Consider the following 14929-nt stretch of genomic DNA (forward strand, 5'->3'; position numbering starts at 1 on the left):
GACTGATTTATACCTCAAGCAAAGAATAAGCATCCTTTCTCCATGGTTGAACAGTCTCTGACTTCTTGATTAGCTAGGAAGACTAATTGAATTACCCTGACCTCTTGACTTCCTTTCGGACCTAATTCTGAAAAATCACTAATTTTTATATTTGATCGGAACTGAGAAAAGATAATAAAAATATCTCCCCAACGAAATAATCTAAAACCAGATCAATCCAACCAAAGAATCGCAGCTGCTAACTCCCATGCTCTGGAATTAGTTGTGTATTGAGGTTCACACCCCAACTAAGCTGATCGAGCTATATTTTCAATGATTTACACATGAAATTTTTAACAACACTTTACACAATTATGTTTTAAATGAGGAGTATTTTTATAAAACATCTTATAAAAATAATATTATTTTATAAAAATACTCTTATTTTATAATATTATTATGCAATGTATTGTATAATGTGTTATATGTATATCATTTATCCGGAACATAATTAATTATTAGGAAAGTACTAAACTCATTAGAAATTTTACTAAAAAATCTTACAAACTTTATATTATTGGTACGTAACGGATCATAACCGTTGATTTTTTATTTTAACTTTTGATTGATGCACGTCAATTTACAAAATTTATATAATAAAACTTGTATTATCTCTAGCATTACAGATCTTATAGTTAACTACGAATATTGCAACGCAGCTTAAATATCTACTTTATGTTTATAGCAGGCTAGACTAAATTCATGTGTTGATCCCGAATTCTTTGCCCCTTAATAGGTAGGCCAGTAGTTTTCTAGATCCATGCAGTGATCCACGCCCACATATCTATTGCCGGGTGGGTTTGCATGATTCATTTGATCCGTACCATAGCCTGGACTCTCTGCAGCAAGAGAACTACTATTCATCATGGAGGAAGTAATTACATCTTGTTGGTTCATTGATAGAGAAGGAGGAGGAGGTGGTGGTGCTGGCCCTGGCTCAGCTGGGGGCTGCATGGGTCGGAAAACGGGTTGAGTCCGAGGCCCTCCAAGATTCAAATTTAACCCGGATATTGTGAAGCACCCTCCTCCTCCTCCTCCTCCTCCAAGTGGATAGTTCAGGTGGGGTTGCAATAATGGCTGCAGGTTGACACTGGCCGTTGATCCCCCGCCTCTGAAAACCCGCGCGAGCTCCGCTAGTTCTGCACTGCTCACGTAATTCCTTCCATAATATTGGAACTGACCTGAAGGATCTCCCAGCTGCATCATTGGTGGTGGTACAGAACTAGGAGTACCTATTTCCAGGTTGTAGGGATTCAGTATTGCAGATAATCTTGATTGGTTCGGAAGTTTCTTTGTGCCAGCGCTAATTTTCTGGAAGACTCGGCTAACCACCCATTCATCCTGCTGTGTGCAACAAAAAGAGTCGGGTTAATTGCATCTATATATTATTCTGAATCCATATGCAAGCTGAAGTGATGGTCTCAAAAGTAATTCAATACCAGTATGCATTTTCATGCATTTTCTCTTCTCTTTCACGGACGAGATACAGCTTTTTTGTTTTGATGGTCTTTACACAAGAATAAGGTAGAGGGCGCGCACCAAGTTGTAGGTTGATGCGTCTCTGTAACTTACCAAAAAAGGAACAAAATTTTTTAATTTTCCGACTTTAATTTGTTTTCCTTTCCTTTCACTTATTAAGTACTTTTGTTTGGCCCAATTTTCGGGTGTTAATTTCAGGTTTTCATCAGTTTATCCCATCTCTTAGCGTACTCTATGTTTAAGTTTTCATGCATATAGACTAAATTGCATGCACTTTTTAATGCTTGGAGTATGTGTCTTTGCATGCGACTGCTTTTACGTGCTCAGACAAAAAAGAAAAAGACTACTACTTGCATGCATTATTTAGCTTTGAGATGTTCATGCTTGAAGTTTTTATATCACAACATCTTCCTATCAGTCATACATTCATAAAAAAAATAGAATGACGAGACGAATATGTGTGTATTCTGCTGCAAAAAATCCCTAAGGAAGCAATTTTACTCTTCAGCTTCACCAACAAAATTAAGGGGCTCGGAGCATATAGAGAAAGTGGATAATAATAAAGACCCACAATTAAGATCAGCTATATATATATATATATAAATATATGTAGTGGTCATTTATATATATATATAGTTGGAACGTATCAATACTGGCCGGTTTGAGTTTCAGTTCCTTGAAATATCGGATCTCGCGCGCACGCGGTTCTGTACAACCTAAATAATGCATGTTCGACTAATCTTTGCTGCATGGTTTAACGAAAAAAAAAGGAGTAGTGGAGCTGGTGATGATTGCAATATTATTGATTACGTACGTACCTTGGTATTTCTAAAGGCAGATTTTGAGTGGATGCGATATTCATGCATGACCCAGTTGGTTTTCTCTCCTCTGGGAGCTCTCCCCCTATAAAAAACCAATGTCTTCTTCATCCCAATCAACTCTGAAGTTTCGCTGTTGAAGATCTCCTTGTCTTTCCCTGTGGTCTTCCAGTAACCTGTATTTGTTGCTCGGTTTGTTCTCACACCGGTTGGGTATTTCCGATCCCTAAGGCTGAAGAAATACCACTCTTTTTCTCCCATTTTAGCCTTCCCTAGTAGGCAGAAGAAGTTTAGAGAAATAAGGTAGAGAATTAGAATTAATTCAGTCAAATTATATATTAGATTTTATTCCCGATTGTTGATACAATCCGTATGACTAGAATAACAACGTACGTTTTCCATATTTTATGATCAAGATTAGTATTCTATATACTAGAAAATTGAATTCAATACGAATGCAAAATGTATTCATCATTTATTAATCTAATATTTCAAGGGAACACATGTGATCAGGAACCCTAAATTATTGGGATGAATGAACGCTAATAATAAGAACCCAAATGCAAAGACCGCATATTTTCAGTAGAAGCTAGTAATTACTAGCGTTGTTCAAAACCCTAGAATCAAAATAATCTAGTTATATAACAAATTAAGGAGAACACTGCAGCGAAATATTTTTAGGATTTTTTTTTTTCTGCTTATGCAATATTTATAAGACAAATTAAAGTTTTAGTTAATTACAACGTCTTGTTTATATACGTACGTACGTACCTGGAAGTTCCCATGGCTCGCATTTGTTGAGATCAACATCACCAATTGCCCGTCCTGTAAAATTAGTATCTGATATCTTGTTTAGGAGATAGTAAGTAATTAGCTCTTCATCTGTGGGATGAAACCGAAACCCTGGTGGCAACGTCTTTTCTTCATTTTGATCATGATTTCCTGCCATGCCTTTCTTCTTCATGCCTGAATTCTTTCCCTTCTGATCACTACTTTGCTTCTGTAGCAAAGAAGAAGTGACATGAAATGAATTGCTAATTAATTGAAAGCTAGTACTATAGAACCGCAGAGAACCATATGAAGTACTTGAAGATCAAAGGCGATAGCTAGCTAGCTCTCTAGCTACTACTTTTCTTGTTATCCTAACCCAACGACGTACCCTGGAGATTTACTAGTACTAAACTTCATCCAACTTGATGATAGGAATTCATTGAATATTGAAATCTTCGAGTTAAAACTTAAAAGGTTACTTACTTGCATGCATATATATATGGAGAGTAGAAGAAAAGAATTCTTCGATTAGGTTTTGATGTCTGTCATACCATTCATGGACCAAAAAAAGTGTCGGTGGCTTGAGGGATATACTACATATATATATAATGATGCTAGAGTCTTGGAAGCTGATGATCACTGATCGCCATGCACAAGAAATTTGGGAATTTAAGCTAAGGAGACTAAGCTTAGCTAGGGAATGAGATAAACAATGGGGATGTGCTTGTCAATCTCTCACCTACCATGGGTCTTCTCATTCAAGGTATGGCCACGTCAAATTAATGTTTTAAATTAAAATGATGATTAATTTCTAATATAATTTAATAATAAGCATTTTCTCAATATTGGACATGGCGCGCCGGCCTATTGAGACAAAAGTCTTGTACAAGACCATGCTTGTCCAAATCACCGTTCACATTCAGGCCAAAGGTCACCATATTGCATGCCACGTACGTACGTCATAGCTAGTGATCAGCCCTTCCACTTAATTTATGAATATATATGAATTTTTTCTTAATTACGAACGGATCGAAGCATGCCACATCATCAGCTCGACGGACACTCATGTGGATCGAGCCATTGAAATGCAAGAATTAATGGAAATTAAGCTAATTAATTAATCCCCGTCCAAGGGACGTAATTCCTACCTAAAAACTATTATATGCAGGGACGAAAAAGAGTTTATCCCTATTATAAGTTTTAATTTGGTGTTTTTTGTAGTACTGTGACAAATTAAGGTACTGATCATCACATGAGCGCATATGCACGAGATTGGAAAACATAAACACGGGGAGGGGGCGGCTTCATCTTCTTCGGCCACTCTCCTTGGATTCAGTCCTTACCCTGTATATGTAAATTACACACGCACAAACACATGAAGTTTTGCTTGATCATCTTCAGAAATTCATTTTATTCCTTAAATTAAGACACTTTCGATCGTACTAAGCTATGCAACACTCTGGCTACCTTGCATCCTCTCAATCTAGCCAAGATATAAGAGTGAATGCATGTATATTTATTATAAGGGAAATACTCTAGCTATAAAGGAATGATACAAAATTAATCTCACAAACTGATGTGACTTGATCTGGTTCGTCAGATTATAAAGTTATTTTTATTGTAAAGTAAATCTAACGGATCAGATAAAACCACATCAATTTGTATGATTATTTTTGTATAATTCGTTTGTAGATGTAGCAGTACTCTTATTACAAGTACACATAATATGTGTGTGGTTTTAATTATTACTTTGCCAGCTCATGTGGCTCAGCCAATCAGGTAAGAGCATTTTGTTTTTGGATTTTATTAATAGGCCGTATATATATATATATATATATATATATTTTTGGACTTGGAATAATATTAGATCTACGGCCAGCTAGCTGTAGTGTGACAATAAGGCTTCGTTTAGAAGTTGAGTTCATTTCAACTCATCTCAACTCATCATTACAACTTTTTCAAATTCCAATATAAAATATAATAAACAATTCAACTTTTTCAAATCTCAAAATAATAATAATAATAAATAATAATATTCTAACAATATTTTATCAACTCAACTCAACTCACTTCAACATCCAAACCCACCCTAATTAAGAATAGTTTTTTCTTTCCATGGAGCAACATGGTATACAAAATAACTAATTCTGTCCTCGATCGGGTGCATATAGGGTCACTTTACGTGATCTTTTCCGTAAATTTGTCGGGAAATTGCGCCATCTATTGTGTAGTCTTTCGGAAATTTTTGATTTTTGTGAAGTAGGTTAGTTATGATTTTGGAAAGATTGAGAGGCTTAGAAACGAATTATTGAATTAGATCAATATATATATATATATAGAGAGAGAGAGAGAGAGAGAGAGAGAGAGCCATCCATCGTTCACCCTTTTCTTGTTTACGTATTGAACACTTCAAATTATATCTTATTTCAAATGGGTCCGGATCAGTATGCATTAATATCGCTGCAACTTGGTTGAATTTATGAAGATGCATCATATGATCAAGTGACAGCAGGTATGTACAAATTATATATGATGTTACTTCAAATAAGAAAATTGCTTATTTGTGACTGCCAGTTATTTTTAACAAAAATGATTATTTTCTGTTAAAATGAATATATTTTCGTAAAAAATAATTATTCTCGTCGCAAATAATTCATTCATTTTTCTTGTAGTGTGTATATATATATAATTAAATAAAAATTAATAGAAGAAATGGTTATGATGAGTCAGGACAGGAGAACATTATACCTTGTATATATATTGGCTATGCTTTCTCATCTCAAACTCGAACCTTGCTTAGATGCATCATGCATGCATGCAAAACTGCTAAGATAATTAGCTAGTATCAGCAAACCATACTAACCGATGCTATAATTTCATAAAAAGTGCAGGGTTTACATGACCTGTGTCCATTGATCAGTATCATAGATATCGATCCTCGTAAAAACTCGAACCTTAAATATTGCTTAGATCGATGCATCATGCACGTAGCTACGCTGAATATAGGACTAACTAATTGCAGTACTAGTACTGTTCGTGCCATCAAAAGTGGCCTTTCGTTCGAAAGGTACGTGCATGTATATATATGGGTATATAGGACTACTAATTATATACTCACAGCTCGTCATCTAATTTCAACTTTAAAAGAAAAAACTGTTACACAATCGAAGTTTTTCATGAATATATAAGATGGCAATTGATTGAGAAACAGGTTCAAGCTTATAAAAATTGAAATTTGTGTCATGTTAGGGTTTTCAAGGTCTAAATCTACTAGTACTATTCAAGGCGTTTAACATTAACATCGTTAATTCGATCCTTATAAGGCGAGCCAAAACATAATACTTGTTTTCTTTGTTACATGTCATGACTTTCTAATTAATGCTCATGTTGACACACATGGGTACTTTGTCCTTGAACATAATATCAAGAAATCATAATGTTAAATAATCAAAATAAAAAATTAAGCTTGCGTACTCGTTTATCTAAACGCGAAAAAAATAAATTTTATTATGATGAATTGCTTCATAGACACGATTGATCGTAGAATACATATAATTTTGATCATCATTGCCGGTATAGATGATTCACTTTTGAAATTTAAATTATTTTACAACAATTTCGTCAACTCTCGTGGCGAAGTAGTTGATAGCTAGGTATTTGTCAAGATCAAGATTGATGTCTAGAAGCGAGGAGGAACCCTAAATCGGTCACAAGTTCTCTCTTGGCATGTTACTTGTCAAGCACTTCGAAATGAATATTGCCGGGCTGCTGTTTTATCTCATAGTGTAAAGTCTTTCCCTATTTGATTTTATCATAACACAATGATTAAGCAAGTTTTATTTGTGGAGATAAATATTCAGGTTGTTGGAGTAGCAAGGATACAAGAAAACGAAACAGATCAGATGATGATCACTAAATTTTGTAACAAAAGGTTGAACAAAAAAATCAAGAGTAGTTGCACTTGAAAAGGAAAGATTAAGTTAGCAATAATCGTGCTTAGATTTTCTGAGAGATGTTAGGTTGGAAGCGCCATATTTTGTATGGACTTTTGTACTTTCACAGCTCCTTTACCTTATTTTCCCGAGTCTTACAAGTTTCGATTTTGTAATCAACTAATATTAATTACTTCTAATCAGAGTATATTGTGATGAACTTTCAAGGATTGGGAAAATTAATTGTATTAGTCATCTGTCATTGGATATGTTCTTCATTAATCATAGACTAGCTAGCTAGGAACCATTCAGCATGAAAAGTACATCTAATCCTTATCAAGGTCGCCCATTTCTCCGGCACTTAACCAACAGAAAAATTATTCTCATCAACTACTATTTACTACTCCACATCCTAAGAAAAATATCTCCATACCCTATGAAAAGAGTAATATTACTTATCATCTCAATTTTCATCATCCTATAATGTGACATTAAATAATTGGAGACTATTTATTATATTTTATTTGTGAACCTATAATCTAATCTCACGTCATGAGATGGTGTGAGGGTGATAAAAAAATAGATGATGAATAGATTTTTTTTCTATGAAAAACACCCTCACACTCTATAAAAAAGTTATAGGTGTGAGATGTGAGAATAACTACTGGCTGATGCATAGTAAATCTCAAACCAAAAATAAAAAGAAAAAAATAAGATTAAATCATATGTGTAGCCAGAATTTTTTATTTTGGTGGGCCTTATTATGGTATTGGAGTAATTTTAGATATTAAACCCAGCTCCTTCCTGGGCCTATATGAATGATAAAGTTGCCCAATAAGAAACGGGCTGTGCTTTGGGTCCAGCAAGCAGCTGAGCTAAACTATGAAACAAGCCCGATAAACTTTTCATCTTTGCAAAACCAGAAGAAAAAAAATGTGCATTAGCCGGAAGTCTCACACACCCAACGTATTGAGTGAAAAAAAAAAAAAAAAAAATTTCTGTGAAGTGTGCTGCGGCTTCCGGCTGATGCGCAGCAAACAAACTCTCCTGCACGGCCATCAAGGGCGAATCTTCTCCCGTCGGGCTCTATCAGGTATTGAATGCGTGCCCATCTCTTTTCTTTCCATTTCTCTCCGAGCCTTCATTTTTGTCTCTCGTTTTTCTTCTTTTAGTATTTTTTTTGGTTGGTGTGATTATAGTGCTGCTTACCAGATAAATTCGCGGCCTTTGTTAGCTATGCTCTCTGATTTATAGTAGGCAAGCCTGTGCGTTTGTTTATATATTCTCTCCTCTTTCCTTATTTAATCTTCATTATCGGAAAGAGTAGGCCTTGATATGTATTGATTTACGATATACCGTGCGCTAATCGTTTTGTTTTGTTCAAATTCGTGAAAATCGAATGCTCACCAAGTGTTCGTCCGAATTCCTTTGAACTGGCTTTTACTTTGGCACATACCCCAAAGTTTTGGTATTCATGTGTCTTTCCCTTTGGGGCTTCTTTCCAATTATTCTTTCCAATTATTACCTCTTATTTTTTGCCATACCTCATATATGGTCACCAATGATAAAGAAGAGTCAATCCGAAGGTAAATTTATTGTTCTTTGAGTTGAGTGTTTCTAAGTTGCTTTCTTTTGTATGTCCTCAACTTAAGTTGGAGTCACTACTTTTTTCAAGGTCAATAGAATGGTAACCATCTAACAAGATTATTTTACAAGCGGAATGTCTTGCATTCTTTGTAAACTTGGAGGCCGCTGGATATGGTGGAAACTTGGAGGTCTGCATTTAATGTTTATTTGGGCTGCATCCGATGGATTCTTTATTTTGGAGTTCGCTTCACATGTAAAGCCATGGCTATCAATGGTGCTTATATGCCCCTACTATTTTTGATAGGATTATTGTTAGGTTGCAAGTACATACATGATACATCATACATTAGTGAATGAGCTCTTGGAAACAAGAATAGAAGTACACAAATACATTTCATTCGTCAATAAGCTTGCTTGGAGCATTGAACTGACGAAATTTGTGGTGGTTAAGAGTAGTAATACACAACAAAATCTGGCCATCAGTGTGCGAATTCAAAGTTTATGGTTTTACTTCCCTTTGACATTTGTAATCCTCCAGTAAATTATCTGAGAGTTTCCTTTTGGAAACCTTAAGGGTAAGCTATATTGTCTCAGCTTCACCGTACTTCTTGACCAAAAGAGCTGCATGCTCCATTTGCAGTGTTGTGGCGGAAAGAGACAATAAACTCCCTGATCTGTCTTGTTTGTTATAGTTTTGTTCTTCTATTCTGTGTAAATGCAATTTAAGAAAAAAAAAATCATATGCTGCAGTTCCTTCCGGAGATTGAAGCATCTGGTTCTTCATTGCTAAAACGTGATCCCATCACTATTTCTGGTGAGATAAATGCTTATGATGGTGGAAGCAATCTATCACCTCTCTTGCATAAATATGAGACGAGCATTGAAGGGTCAAGAGCCCCTGCTTCAGAAGTCAGTGGCAAAGTAGTGAAATTACCTACGGTCTCACCAATAGATCAAAGTTCACCCGCTTCTACTTTGGGGTTGGAACTTAATTTAGAGCAACACACACAACGATGTAGACTTTTCACTTTAAATCAAATAAATTCTGCCATTGCAGCAACAGACTACCCCGCCTTTGTTGTTCTGCAACCATAGCTATTTTAGTTGTGTTATCATATCTAGGATTTCCTTTACTGGGCAGCTACATCATAAAGAGCATTATAAGCTTTAGGCCGCTCTTATCTAGTTTTGCTCACCAAATCAACAATTGTGCTTACACGACTAACTTTTGAGAAACAAAGAGATTTTGAAAGGGCTGCCAGAGATGAAAGTGAAACTCCACTAAATGGATACGGTTGGGCTGAACAATTAAGTAAGAGTTTTGAGATGGGTCTGGTAATGCAGAAGACATTTGATGCTGTGTTCGTGGATTGCAGTGTGTATGTGATTATTGTCATATGTGGCCTCTCCCTTTCACAGCTATTCACCTAATCAGCTGATAATATTTTTGTTTGTTTACTTGCATGTATGTTGATTTATATAATTTTATGAATTGGCCCTCTTCAAAATCGGCTAACCTTCCCATCCATTGAAAAATTGCTCTTTACTCTTTAGTGCACTTGTTTCACTTTATTGGCTTGCCTTTTTTATTCAATTCGTGTATGCATACTTGTCTAGAGATATCGGTTGGCACATTGTTTTGTAGACAGAACTTATCATTTGTAAATTTGACTTGGACCCTTTATATCTGAAATTAAAAATCCTGCATATTGGTTCTGCAGTTCATTTAAGACCATTAGGAAATCATACATGATCAAAATCACTATATATGACAACTGATTTTTGAAGATCGACAATTAAAATGGTTATAATTTAACTGGTGATTGGAATGTTTGCTTACAGTTTATCCATGGCCAGATGACCTGGGTTTGTGATCAGCAGATTCAGCACAGTTTTATTCTTCTAATATTTTAATCACCTTACCTCTAAGGTTCCCTCTAACTATGGAGACAGTGTTGAAGCAAGATATGGATTCTCCGTTATAAACAGAACTCGTAAAGTACCGATTTTCCCCGGATGCAGCACTTCATCCCTTGTGCCCGACAAAAGATACACTTGCAACACGCATGGCTCGCCAGAAATGAATCCCAACCATTCACTAAATGGGAGTATCTGTTTTGCTGTTTATAGCCATCGAGTTGGAGTGTAGCCCTTCTGGCTAGAAATCCTTCCAAGTTCTTGTTCATTCAATTTACGGGATACTAAGCATGGGTTAAGTAGAGATCGAGGCATTAAAAAATATGCTACAATTATTTTCACCAAGACCACATCCTATTAATCTTAACACAATTGCCGACTTATGTCTTCCTGTGCAACTTCTATAATATCATCGGTTCTGTCATGATGAAATGCTAGCAGCTCTAACATCCTAAAAATATCTTTTGAAAATGGTTTCGAATCATCACCCGATATGAACTCGTGAACAACGTTGTTAACCTCGATTGAGCTGCATCCCGGCATTTTCTTCATGCTCTTGCTTCTTATAAGTTTCCTCATCCTCGACACTCCTTCCCACTTCCCAAGATCTGCATAAATATTGGAAAGCAACACATAGTTCCCTGTGTCGTCTGGTTCAAACTCAAGAAGGTGCTCCATAGCAATACTAGCAATCTCAAGATTGCAGTGAGTCCTGCAAGAACTCAACAAAGAACCCCATATCTTTGAATCTGGCTTCACTGGCATCTTTTCTATTGTGTCAAGAGCCTGAACAAGGCGCCCTGAGCGTCCAAGAAGATCGACTAAACAACCATAATGTTCAATTTCTGGTTCTATATGATAGCATTTTCTCATGGAATCGAAATACTTCAATCCCTCATCCCACAAACCAGCATGGGTGCAGGCTGATAAGATACCAAGAAAAGTAATACCATTCGGTTGTACCTTTGCTCTCTGCATATCTTGAAAGATCTCAATTGCTTCGCGAGCTTTCCCGTGATTTGCTAGCCCCCCAAGCATGGTACTCCAAGATATCACATCCCTATCCACCATTTTCTCAAACAACTGCCATGCCTGATCAATACAACCACATTTTGCGTACATTTCAATCAGGGCGTTACAGATATTAGTCTTACGAGAAAGCCTGTGCTTATCTGCGTACATGTGTATCCATTTACCAATCTCAAGAGCTCCAAGCTGCGCGCATGCCGGCAAAACAGACACTATACTTATCTCATCAGGTTCAATACCTACCACTTGCATTTGGTGAAAAACATTCAATGCATCCGCATGGCACCCAATTCGAGCATAACCTGATATCATCGTCGTCCAAGAGACAATAGTCTTGTTTGGCATATCCTCAAACATTGCCTTCGCCTTTCTCATCTGTCCCACCCTGACATGCCCAGAAAGTAGGCTATTCCAAGAAATGGTATCTCTTTCAGTCATGCACTCAAGCACCTTATGTGCATCTATCAAATTACCACACTTGGTATACATATCTATTAGTGCATTTTCTATTATTAAAAGGGACATTGGCCCAAACTTACACAGCTGAGCATGGACCTGCTGACCTAGAAAATGATACAAAAGCCCTGCACAGCACTTAAACACAAATGGGAATGTGAATTTGTCAGGCAAAATTGGATTTTCAGCTTGTCGATGTCTTAGCATTTTCTGGTACAGAGTGATTGCTACACTATATTTATGATTGTGTGTGTAAGCTCTGATCATTGCATTGTACAAAAACCCATTTGGTTCAACCACTTGATTGAAGAGCAACCTTGCATACTCTATATTCCCGTTGTTGTCACACACATCCACCATTTTTGTGAGCAAGAAGTTGCTCTGTGACAGAGATAACTTCACGACTTGGGCTTGGATTTTTTTCAATCCCACCATGTCGACGCAATTTCGCAACATGGGCACGAAAAGATCTTCCAATTCTCTAATGACAAAGGCGCTGGTTCTCGTTGCCATCAGTCAGTAATGACTTTTTTCCAGATTTTTAGAGTAGTTTCTATCAAGAAACTGAGTTGGAAGATGGTTTACCGTTTAAACTTGTGATATAGATGCAGAGCTCGTTGCACGGGTACGAGTAGATTATTCAATTCTATGATAAACGATGAGTGAGCGGCAAATATTTGCAAACCTGCTGCGGAGCTGTTCGAAGAATTTGTTATTTGAACAAGGATTGCAAGCTCACGGGGCTGTTGTGAAAACGGGACTTGGCTTTGACTTGATGCTTAACAATGATCTTGTTGATATGTATGGAAAATGCGGTAGGATGGAACTGGCTTGTGCTGTGTTTGATAGAATGATTGAAAGAAATGTGGTTTCATGGACAGCTCTTATGTGTGGCTACTTACAAAATGGTAATGCCAACGGGTCGTTATCACTTTTTCGGAAAATGGGTCCTTCGGGTATTAAGCCGAACGAGTTCACATTTTCAACCAACCTGAAAGCATCGGCGATTTTGGGAACTCCAGAGAATGGAATGCAGATCCATAGCGTTTGCGCTAAAACTGGGTTCGAATGGGTGCCTGCGGTGGCCAATTCTATCATTGACATGTACTCCAAATGTGGAAGAATTAGTGAGGCTGCACGAATGTTCAATGCTATGCCGGTTAGGAATCTTATCAGTTGGAATGCGATGATAGCTGGATACACACTTGAAGGAAATGGGGACAGAGCTCTACTTTTGTTTCGGAAAATGCAAGAACAGGGGGAAATCCCTGATGAATTCACGTATACAAGCACGTTAAAGGCCTGTAGTGGCCTCGGAGCCATGCAGGAAGGAACCCAAATTCATGCTTCCTTGATTACAAGAGGATTCCCCTATTCGGTTCAGAAAGCCAGTGCAGGTGCTCTAATTGATTTGTATGTCAAATGCGGGCACTTGATTAAAGCTCGGAGAGTATTTGATCAAATTGATGCAAAGAACGTGATATCTTGGAGTGCTCTAATTCTCGGTTATGCTCAAGAAGGCAATTTGGTAGAGGCCATGGACTTGTTTAGGCAGCTCAGGGGGAGTACATATCAAGTAGATGGATTTGTTCTCTCAGGCCTAATGGGTGTCTTTGCTGATTTTGCTCATGTGGAGCATGGTAAGCAAATGCATGCCTACACCATCAAAGTCCCATATGGTCTAGACATATCAGTGGCCAATTCAATGGTGGATATGTATCTCAAGTGCGGGTTAACAAATGAGGCAGAAAGACTATTTAGTGAAATCCCGGTGAGAAATGTTGTGTCTTGGACAGTTATGATCACTGGTTATGGAAAGCATGGTTTGGGAAAAGAAGCAATCAATCTTTACAACAAAATGCAAGCGGAAAATATTGAGCCTGATGGTGTGACTTATTTGGCAGTGCTCTCGGCATGCAGCCATGCGGGACTCATCAAAGAAAGTCAAGAATACTTCTCAAGATTGTGTAGTGACCGACGGATTAAACCAAGAGTAGAGCACTATGCTTGCATGGTTGATCTCCTTGGCCGAGCTGGGCGCTTAAAAGAAGCTAAGAATCTTATCGAGAGCATGCCGCTAAAACCAAATGTAGGGATCTGGCAAACTCTGATTAGTGCTTGTAGAGTACATGGAGACCTGGAAATGGGGAGGGAAGTAGGAGAGATACTTCTAAGATTAGATGGCAACAATCCGGTCAACTATGTGATGATGTCTAATATCTTTGCTGAGGCAGGCCATTGGAAAGACTGTGAGAAAATAAGAGAAACAGTGAAGAGGAAGGGATTAAAGAAAGACGCAGGGCGTAGTTGGGTGGAGATTGACAAGGAGATCCACTTTTTCTATAATGGAGAGGACAATCACCCACTTACAGAGAGAATTCATGAGGTCTTGAAGGAAATGGAGAAGAGGATCAAAGAAAAGCTAGGCTATAATCATGGGGTGAGGTTTGCGCTGCACGATGTGGAAGAGGAGTCGAAGGAGGAGAGCTTGAGAGTTCATAGTGAGAAGTTGGCAATTGGTTTGGCATTGGTTTGTGGTGGGTTGGATAATGAAGAAGAAAATAGGGTGATTAGGATTTTCAAGAACTTGAGGGTTTGTGGGGATTGTCATGTCTTCATCAAAGGTTTGTCAAAAGTTTTGAAGGTGGTATTCGTGGTGAGGGATGCAAATAGATTTCACAAGTTTGAGGGGGGCTACTGTTCCTGTGGAGATTATTGGTGATCATAGACGTCTTTATACAGTGCCTGTTTTTTTTTTTTAAAGAAATAGATTGTGTTCCCTCTCGAATTCGTCTTGCTCGACCTTTAGAAAATAGATATTCCTAGAATCTATGACCAATTGGGCACATGAATAAAATTTCTTCAAATTCGTATGCTACCATAGTTATTTTCGAATCCGTC

General features: G+C 37.4%; 3 protein-coding genes and 1 long non-coding RNA gene across 7 annotated transcripts; 2 read left to right on the top strand and 2 right to left on the bottom strand.

Annotated features, from left to right (window-relative positions):
• Positions 1 to 569: 569 nt before the first annotated feature.
• On the bottom strand, positions 570 to 3743 carry LOC109019173 (protein CUP-SHAPED COTYLEDON 1-like). Of its 4 annotated transcripts, none has more exons than XM_019001410.2 (4): positions 3591 to 3743; positions 3108 to 3336; positions 2337 to 2608; positions 570 to 1383 (listed from the first exon to the last, which is right to left on the bottom strand). In XM_019001410.2, the coding sequence occupies exons 1-4, from the start codon at positions 3594 to 3596 to the stop codon at positions 769 to 771; spliced, it is 1122 nt and encodes a 373-aa protein (XP_018856955.2). In that variant the 5' UTR covers positions 3597 to 3743; the 3' UTR covers positions 570 to 768. The 4 variants fall into 4 exon arrangements, with proteins under 4 accessions (XP_018856955.2, XP_018856956.2, XP_018856957.2 ...); XM_019001411.2 differs by having other exon boundaries at positions 672 to 1380; positions 3591 to 3741; XM_019001412.2 differs by lacking the exon at positions 3591 to 3743 and adding an exon at positions 3496 to 3519 and having other exon boundaries at positions 673 to 1383.
• Positions 3744 to 7973: 4230 nt separating this feature from the next.
• On the top strand, positions 7974 to 10198 carry LOC109019179. The gene is made up of 2 exons (XR_002000714.2): positions 7974 to 8132; positions 9377 to 10198. It is a non-coding gene; the product is annotated as an uncharacterized LOC109019179 (long non-coding RNA).
• A 273-nt stretch (positions 10199 to 10471) lies between these two features.
• LOC109019177 (pentatricopeptide repeat-containing protein At2g20540-like) lies at positions 10472 to 12558 on the bottom strand. The gene has a single exon (XM_019001416.2). It carries the CDS (start codon positions 12539 to 12541, stop codon positions 10907 to 10909), a length of 1635 nt encoding a protein of 544 aa, XP_018856961.2. The 5' UTR covers positions 12542 to 12558; the 3' UTR covers positions 10472 to 10906.
• A 107-nt stretch (positions 12559 to 12665) lies between these two features.
• LOC109019176 (putative pentatricopeptide repeat-containing protein At3g15130) lies at positions 12666 to 14912 on the top strand. The gene has a single exon (XM_019001415.2). It carries the CDS (start codon positions 12687 to 12689, stop codon positions 14748 to 14750), a length of 2064 nt encoding a protein of 687 aa, XP_018856960.2. The 5' UTR covers positions 12666 to 12686; the 3' UTR covers positions 14751 to 14912.
• Positions 14913 to 14929: the final 17 nt, after the last annotated feature.

The sequence above is a fragment of the Juglans regia genome, chromosome 8 (genome assembly GCF_001411555.2).
Source record: "Juglans regia cultivar Chandler chromosome 8, Walnut 2.0, whole genome shotgun sequence".
Classification (NCBI taxonomy): domain Eukaryota; kingdom Viridiplantae; phylum Streptophyta; class Magnoliopsida; order Fagales; family Juglandaceae; genus Juglans; species Juglans regia.